At 59.7% G+C, this 9,082-nt stretch overlaps 1 protein-coding gene across 1 annotated transcript in view; it reads left to right on the forward strand.

Annotated features, from left to right (window-relative positions):
* Positions 1 to 1,632, forward strand: part of GALR3 (galanin receptor 3) — a 2,066-nt gene extending 434 nt beyond the window's left edge. The window contains exons 2-3 of the mRNA XM_081818999.1: positions 420 to 1,307; positions 1,402 to 1,632. Of these exons, the coding sequence (XP_081675125.1) occupies positions 420 to 1,307; positions 1,402 to 1,632 (1,119 nt within the window). The remainder of the gene's footprint in view (positions 1 to 419; positions 1,308 to 1,401) is intronic.
* The last annotated feature ends 7,450 nt before the right edge of the window (positions 1,633 to 9,082 follow it).

Consider the following 9,082-nt stretch of genomic DNA (forward strand, 5'->3'; position numbering starts at 1 on the left):
GGAGACCAAGGAGGGAGATGGGAGGGAGAGAAGGAACCGCTCTCCGGCCCCCACCAACCAGTCTCTGGGCGCACCACGCGCAGAGCGTGCTCGAGGGGACCATCCTGCCCTCCCCCCAACTCCATTGTGAGCTGTGTCTTAGGCAGTAGGTGCTCCGTAAGTGTGACACGAATGGCAAAAAGAACACATGAATGAAACCATCAGTTATTTTATTACCGTCCACACCTCGCCCAGGCTGTGGTCATACCCGTTTTCGTCGTTCCAAACGTGGGGTCCAATCTAGGCTCACTCTCTAGCTGATGACCTTGGGCAAGTCCCTTCCCTCCGAGCCTCGAACCCAGCCAGCCTTGCTAGCTGCCAGGCACTGCTCTAAGCGCTTGGCGGGTTACTGCCCTTCACCCTCGCCGCCACCCCGCGAGGCAGGTCGCCGGACGCGGAGGGCCAGGCCGCGCGGGCGCGCAGGTGCCGGCGCAGCGGCCACGCGGGGGGCGGGAGGCGCGGGCGCGGGGGCAGCTCGCCCCGCGCCTCCCGCCTGCCGCGCTGACCCGGCGCCCGCCCGCAGGTACCTGGCCGTGCGGCACCCGCTGCGCTCGCGGGCCCTGCGCACGCCGCGCAACGCCCGCGCCGCCGTGGGCCTCGTCTGGCTGCTGGCGGCGCTCTTCTCGGCGCCCTACCTCAGCTACTACGGCACGGTGCGCTACGGCGCGCTCGAGCTCTGCGTGCCCGCCTGGGAGGACGCGCGCCGCCGCGCCCTCGACGTGGCCACCTTCGCCGCCGGCTACCTGCTGCCCGTGGCCGTGGTGAGCCTGGCCTACGCGCGCACGCTGCGCTTCCTGTGGGCCGCTGTGGGCCCCGCGGGCGCGGCGGCGGCCGAGGCCCGGCGCAGAGCCACGGGCCGCGCGGGCCGCGCCATGCTGGCGGTGGCCGCGCTCTACGCCCTCTGCTGGGGCCCGCACCACGCGCTCATCCTCTGCTTCTGGTTCGGCCCCTTCGCCTTCAGCCCGGCCACCTACGCCTGCCGCCTGGCCTCGCACTGCCTCGCCTACGCCAACTCCTGCCTCAACCCGCTCGTCTACGCGCTCGCCTCGCGCCACTTCCGCGCGCGCTTCCGCCGCCTGTGGCCCTGCGGCCGCCGCCGCCGCCACCACCGCCGCCGCGCCCGCTGCCCCCCGGGCGCCCGCCGCCGCGTCCACCCCGCCGCCGCGGGCCCTGCCGGCTGCCCTGGGGACGCCGGGCCTCGCGGGAGGCTGGCGGCGGGCGGCGGCCGGGGCGGGGATCCGCGGGAAGAGCCCGCCCGCGCGGGAGAGGCTGGACGGGCCCCGTCTGCCCCAGGACCGGAATGAACCTCGTCCGCCTCCACTCTGCGGGGCGACCGTCTGTCTGTCGTTCCGCTTCCCCCAGGCCACGACGCTACCAGGGGACGGCGCCAGGCAGGAGTCCTCCGAGGCGCACTGGCTGAGCTGGGGCTCCAGCCCGGTGGACGCCCCTGGGCGGCGAAATTGGGTCCACCCAGCTAAGCGCAGCCCGCCCCCCCCTCCCCGGGTCAGGCAGCCCCCAGACTCCGGCCATAGCCAGTCTGGCACGAAGGCAGTTCCTCCGCCCACCCCCTCCAACTCGGTCAGCACCTTCTAGGCCCTGCTTTCTCCACCACACTTCATCAAGCCCCTTCTCCCTTCCAAGCCGTGCCCTGGGTAATGTAACACTAGCAGCTAATTTAGCAATTATGGAGCATTTACTGTGTATCTTATGCGGTGCTACACTCTCCAATCTAAGTATCAAAGCAGCTTTGCAAGATAGATATGATTAGTTCCATTTCTACAGATGTAGAAATCAAGAATCAAAAAGGTTTAGTGATTTGGGGCACCTGAGTGGCTTAGTCAATGGAGCGTGTGACTCTCGATCTCGGGGTTGTGGATTCAAGCCCGCTGGGTGTAGAGATTATTTAAAAATAAAATCTTTAAAAAAAAAAAAAAGTTTAGTGATTTGCCCAAGGTCACATAGCTAGTGTCTGGCAGAAGTTGGATTCAAACCCACTGCTGTTTAACTTTTTCTGCTCATTGGAACCACCTTCTCCACCTTTGGGGCCTCTGTCCTCAGTTTCCATGGTTTCCAAGGTTTTCCTTGGTTCTTCCTGAGTCTGCGTCAGCCTTCTTCCCTAAACCGGCAGTTCCCCACACTTGACTGGATGCTCGGGAAACCTCAGAGAGCTCCCGGTCCCCTTCCTTAGGATAGTTCTGTTCCGCTACTCAGGCCAGCGAGTCCGGATGGGCTTCCCCCAGCCAGCTAGTCCTAGGTCCATTGCCTGACCCCAACCCCTTGCATTATTCCTTCAGCCACTTGGTGCTCTTGGCTCAGGTGAGACGCTGAGCCACACTCGGGTCCCAGCTGGCAGCCCTGGCTGCCCCGTGGCCCCCTCCCTCCCTGTCCATGCACACAGCGGGGTAGTCCGTGGCTGTGGCAACCTCCTAATTAACCAATAAATCAGTCTCAATGGTTGCAGAGCTACCCACTTCCCTCCCTCCCCCCCCACCACACGTCAATAATATTTATGAGCTCAGGCTGAGGCCTGAGACCTTTCAGCCTCCTTGTCTCCTGGGCATACCTCCCGGCTGCTGAGCACCCTGGGAAGGCCCCTCCCTGACAGTAGGCTGCTGCTGAGTCCTGCTCACTGCCTGCCACCTACCCCAGACCCCGGGGTCAGAGTGTCAGTCACCCTACACAGGGGGAGGCTGAGACCGGCTGGGGAAGTGACTGCTTTGAGAGCCCAGCACAGGGGCCTGACCCCAGGCCGGTGTTCTCTCTACCGCGTCTCTGCCAAGGTTCCCGCGGCTGGCTCAGGCCACAGCAGTGGGAGTGTTTCCCGGATGGCAGGGGTGCGAAGCTGCCCGCTTCTGCAGCACCAACCGCCCATGGCCTCGACCTCCCCGTGGCCATCACTCACACCTCGCAGACAAGAGACACTGCCTCCATTGTCAGAATTGGAAACTGAGGCTCCAGGAGATGAGGTAGCTTGGCCAGAGCTGAGATCCTACCTGGGCCTCACAGAGGGCTTCCATGGCAGGCCAGGCAGCACGGGAAAACATCTAAGACCACCTGACAAAGTTTGCCACACGACACTGGTGAGTGCCTGCAAAGTAGAATGGGGAACAACATCTCCCGGGGGGGGGGTGTTGTTTATGTGGTGCTTGGGCAGCCACCCAGCTGGGCTGCCGCTCCTCAGTCAGCTCTGTGAGCAGGGACAAGTGCCTGACTGGGAACAGCCTCCATCCGGGACAGGCAAGAGACAAGATCACCTAGCCAGGGAGGGGCAGAGCCGGTTCGAACCTGCAGGAAACCCCAGGCCCGGGGCGGGAAGTGGGTCAGGGGAGCCTTCCACAGTGGCCTGGGGTCTCTGCTCAACTGGCAGAGGGTCAGTGGTATAGCCCAGGCCCCTGGCTGGACTCCAGGGCCTCCTGCTTCTGAAGTGAGTCTCTCTGGCCCACTGGAGGCTCTGACTAATGGACAACAGTATAGCTGGACCAGAGTCGGCACACAACAGGTATTTGATACATGAAGATGGAGACGACCCTTCCCTTCCTTCTTTCCTTTACCCCCCAGGCATTTGGGTGCCTGCCTTAAGCTATGCCGTGAGGGGATCACAGAGAGGGCCTGAGTCTGACCTGGTCCCTGTCTTCCAGGAGCTCCTCGGTCTAGCTGGACAGCCAGACACCAAAAGCAGGAAAGACAGCACCGTGTGGTGAGGCCAGAACAGGAGAACACGCAGTTCTGAAGGGCACAGACAAGGAAACTCCTGCCTTCCTGGGCAATCCAAGCAGGAGTCCCAGAGGAGGTGACAGTTAATATGCGTTTTCCTGGAGAAGGTGAGAAGGGCCTGCCAGGTGGAGCAGCAGCCTGTGCCAAGGTGGGGTACAGGCAGGAGCAATAGGGGGCTGGTGCAGCTGAAGCAAGCCGGGCGAGGAGGGGTGAAGTCTGGGGAGGCCAGGAAGGTGGGTGCAGTGAGGTCACACGGCTTCCTGGGCCAGCTGGGGAGCAGGAACCTCATCCTTGAGGCAGGCGGTGATGCCCCTGAAGGTTTGCAGGATGGGCCCCGTCAAACCTGTGGCTAGGAAGCCCCCAGCATGGCTATGTAGAGGCTGGGTTGGAGATGCCAATGCAGAGGCTGCTCTGTGAGCCTTTGGCCAGGAAAGCCGCCACCAAGGGCCTGGCCTGGGCCTGGGAAACTGTTTTGCCATGGATTTGGCAGGAAGTTTGACTGCTGTTGGGCTTGGGCTCGGTCTCGGAGGCCCCTGGGTCGGCTTCGGGGGGCTAATGAAATGCTTGGAAGAGCAGATGGTCATAGTACTTTGGTTTGGAGAGAGCTGTGAGTCCTGTAGGGCCACAGGCAGGCACTGGGGGCTGGAGGAGAGGCTGAATGAGCTCTGGCCATTCTCTGAGGCCCAGGAGAATCCACCCAACCTGAGTCCCCTGCAGGATCTCAGGCTGGGCCCGGGGCAGCCTGGGGGTCCTGGTAGGAGTTGAGTTGGAAGGAGGTCTGAATTCTGCAGCCCTCTCATCTTCCTGTTTGTGCAAACCTCTTAGGGAGGGGCCTGCAGTGTTCACGCTTGAGCACTTACTAGGCACAGAGTTCTTCTGCAGGAAGAAAAGGCAGAAGCATGGGGGGGTTGGAGGAGCCCAGAAGGCCCTAACCCAGCTTGGGCAGGCAGGGAAGACTTCCTGGAAGAGCTGGTGCCCAAGCCAAGTCCTAAAGTGGGAGTTAATCAGGGCAGATGGGGAAGGGAACGATGGAAGAACATGGGCACAGTCCACCTGGAGTCAGAAACAGCACGGTGGGCCGAGGACCTGTGACAGGTAGGGGGAGCCCCAGCAGGAAGTGAGGTGGGAGTGGTGGGGACAGTTGCAAAGGGTTCTGTAAATCCTCTCTGAAACTGAGGCTGTATTTTGTCCTGAGGGCAACAGGGAGCCACTGAAAGGTTGTAAATAAAAGAGTAAACTTACCAGATTTCCTCTTTAGGGAACTCTCTGGCGGCTAGGCAGGCTTTCCTGGGGAGGAGGGCAGAATGAGATGGGGGTGGGGAAGGGACACCAGTTAGGAGGCTGGTGGGAGTATCTGGAGAGACGAAGGCATCTAAGACGTTGATAGTGGGTGGGGATGTGTGAATACACAAGGTACAGTCATTGGAACTGGGTGACAAAATGTTAGGGGGCATCCCAGCTGACATCCCAGACTTCTGGCTTGGGCTGCTGGGGGTGGCAGGGGGCACAGGTTTAGGGGGGAACACGTTGAGACTGAGGGGCCTGGGGGGCACAGTGGGGAGTGTCCACAGGGCACCTGCTACACCCAGGCCTTGTGCTTGGCCCTGGAATGTGTCTCATCTGCTTTAGAGCTTGGAGATGGAGACACTGAGGCTCTGAGAGATTAAGTAACTTGCCCAAGATCACAGAGCTAGCCCAAAACAGAGCTGGGTCTACCTCGGGTCTGTCTGATCTCAGTTCCACGGTCTTTAGGGAGAAGAGGCAGGAAGGAGTTGGTTGGAGCAGAGGGAGGAAGTTGAATGTGCCAAAGTGTGTAACAACGGCAGCTGGGGCTGATACTCAGTTCTGGGCAGGGTGAGCGAGGGGAGGGCCCTGGCACAGCCGCTCAGCCCCTCACCCTGCCTCAGGCTGGCAGGAACAGCATCATCCATCAACTTCGAGGTGTGTACCTGGGGACATAAATACCAATTAACCACCCCGAGACTTCCTGTTACGAACACCAGCACCTCGGCCCTGACGCAGGGCTCATTTGTGAGCTGCTGGTGGGATCCAAGAAGGCACAAGGCCAAGAGGAACAAGCTGGCAGGGAGGCGGGGGGATGGCTTCTGGCTTAAGTGGACAAGACTGATTTACTGGGGCATCTGCTTGATGCCACGTAGTGGCTCAGGCTCTGTGTAGGGGTGATACTGAAGCAGGAGGAGGGGTGGTGCGGAGGGCGCCAGCTTGGAGTCCCTGGGATGCTGGGGAGGGCGCCGGCCCGAGGGTTTGATGGACGTGCGGGGTCGACACAGAGTGGTGGTCAGGGCAGAGGTCAGGGCACGGACTTTGAGCCCCAGGGTCAGGTTTGAACCCTGGCTCCCGCACCTCGCGTCCCTGAGCTCTCTGTGCCTCAGGGGCTTGCAGAGCTGAGCCCTGTCAGAGCCAGGCTCCATTCGAAGCAAACCACCCCGGGTGGCTCCCCGGCTGCTGCCAACTGTACGTGACGTGCACGTGACGTTGCAGGAGAGGTGTCACTTACCCACCTGTGCCCCTCAGGGCGTGCCGATGGCCAGGTGCTGCTGTGTGGGCCTCATCCCGTCCTCCCAGGCTTCCAGAGTGGGAGAAAGCCACCAGGCTGGCATGGGCCAGTCACAGGGACAAGAGAACACTCTGGCCCCTGGGCTGGGGCTTTGGGAAGGACTCTTGCTTCCCTGAGCCTGGTTCCTTATGTGGAAACGGACTTGATCAGATCTGCCTGATGCACTGAGGCCTCCGTGTTCGCTTGAGAGCCAGCACCAGGCAGTCGGGGCTGTAGTTCCCTTTGGGACCCAGAACTGGGGGGGAGCCAGGGACTTCGTTGGGATCGCCTGGGCATCAGACCAGCTTCCCGACACCCTAAGCCGGCCTTGGGCTCAGCATCTGAAGCGGTCTGGGAAGCAGGCAGCACTGGTAGGGATAGTGGCTTTCTCCCAGAGGGGCTTTTCCCTGGAGCTCTTGGTGCCTGCTCGGGGTAAGAATGCACCTGACCTCTAGGGTGGAGGTGACAGCCTGCCTCACGTGGTTTCTGCCACCAGGGCAAATCTTCAGACCTCAGGACCTCTGCAGCCTCATCCCACCTCCCTCTCTGGCCAACCTCTCACCCTCCTGGGCCCAGCACTTTCCACAGTCTCCTGGTCCCACCACCAGCTCCCGCCTGTCCTCCAGCCTCCAGGACTGGCTCACGCTATTCCCTCCCCCTGCCCAGCTCTCCCACACCCCGGGAGGCTTGTAATAGTGGAGGCAACTGCCCAAGATCAGCAAGGATCACTCCAGGCTCACCAGCTCGGACCGTCCTTTCTCTGACCGCTAGTGATCATGTGGCAGCTTTGTCCACCAAGCCCACTGTGTCATGTGCTTGGCAAGAAAAGGGCCAGACTCTCCCAGCACCTGAGCCTGGTCAAGAAACAGAGATGTTCACTCAGTAAGGTCCAGCACTTCCTACCGACTGTGTCCTAGGGGACACTGGTGGACATTGGCACTTTGGAAACCTCGGCAGAGATTACGTTAACTCTGGGCTGGGCCTCACACACCAGCTCTCTGACCTCAAGCAAGTTACTTTCTCTCTCTGAGCCTCAATTTTCTTTTCTTCCTTTTTTTTTTTTTTTTAAAGATTTTATTTATTGACAGAGAGAGACACAGCGAGAGAGGGAACACAAGCAGGGGGAGTGGGAGAGGGAGAAACAGGCTTCCCGCCGAGCAGGGAGCCCGATGCGGGGCTCAATCCCAGGACCCCAGGATCATGACCTGAGCCAAAGGCAGACACTTAATGACTGAGCCACCCAGGCGCCCCTGAGCCTCAATTTTCTGCATCCATAAAATGGCAGCAGCAGTATGCTGGCTACCTAACATTTTATCCCAAGCACTAAAGCAAAGGACTTGTATAAAGGGCCTGCTGGCACCTAGTAGGAACTCGGCAAATGTCATCCCCCTCAGTTTTAGGAAACTCTGCTTTGGGGAAGGCTCTAATTTCAGGCGTGGTGGGAACAGCATGAGCTTTGGGGGTGGATCCAGGTTCTAGCCCAGCTGCCCAGTTGGGTCACCCTGGCAAACCTGCATTTTCTCTGCTATCAAGAGCAGCGAGGCTAGTTATCTGGAAGGATGGTTGTGAGAACTTGGGAACATTCTTCTCTAAGCACTCACCACTGTTTGCCAGGGATTCTGTCCTGTTCACGGCCATACTCCCACCTAGAGCATAGCCAGTGTTCAATAAGTCCTTCTAACAGGAATGAAATGTGAGGTATAGAGCAAAGGACCCTATCCAGAAGGTGAAATCAACGGAGGTGGATTTCTTTTTCTTCCTGCCAGCCCTGCATCCTCCCCTCCTCCTGCTCCCTCCCTGCAAAGTCCCTTTTGCCTCCACCCCCAACTCAGTAACTCCCAGAGCAGCTAGGAACAGAATTAAGTCCTGTGCAGGTGACCTTGCGCAGTTCTCCATCCTGCCCCCTGCCCAGCTCAGCCAGCTTAGGGCCCACTTGTGTGCTTTCTGACTCACTCCAATGTCTGGGGCAGACTTCAACAGGCTGGCTCTCCAGACAAATTTGGGGTGGCACATTTCCTGGCTGGAAATGGGGTGAGGCAGATTGGCTGGCTGCCTGGCTGCCTGGCAAGCATTTGATAACTGGCCTATATGGCTGGGGAGGGAGTGGACAATAGCTCCTTGGCTTGTCCCAATGGCCCATACTCATGGTGATGTGGTTACAGGGCCAGGAGTGGGTGGGCAGGGCACCACCGGGATGGAGGATGCTGCAGGGATGTGTCCTGCTTTCCAGGTGGGCCTGGCTTGGTCCAGGCCACGGACTTGTTAGGAGTCAGCCAGTGAGTCTCTGTGTCAAGACTGTTCTAGAAACAGCTGAAGTCATCTCAGGGCAATTTCACAAAGTCCCTGCTACCCCCCACCCTCTCAGCTCTGCCAATGCAAAGCAGCCTGCGCTAGGGGATAATCGGTCTCAGAAGTACCCAAGCAGTCCCCAAGGTGCCCTTGGCAGGCCCCTTACCTATCTGCTCCCAAAGTTCTATAGCAAGAGTTCCTAACTTTTTCTGATCATGGACCCTGCTGAGAGTGAAAGCTATGGTCACTTTTGTCAGAAACACACATGCACACTCTTCACACAAAGTCTTGCACGGTTTCAGGCGGTTCATACCTCTCTGAGGGCCCATTCATTGAACCCCTTAGACCTGAGGTTGAGAAACTGCTTCAACCCTCTCCAGGGTGATCAGCTCCAGGGGTATGGCTATGAGAGGCCCAGAGAAGCAGGTCCCAAGAGAAGGGGCCCACCGACTTTGAGGTCCATTCTCTGCCACCCCTACCTCC

Source organism: Leptonychotes weddellii, chromosome 5 (genome assembly GCF_054177405.1).
Source record: "Leptonychotes weddellii isolate Sample4059 chromosome 5, ASM5417740v2, whole genome shotgun sequence".
In the NCBI taxonomy this organism is placed as follows: Eukaryota; Metazoa; Chordata; class Mammalia; order Carnivora; family Phocidae; genus Leptonychotes; species Leptonychotes weddellii.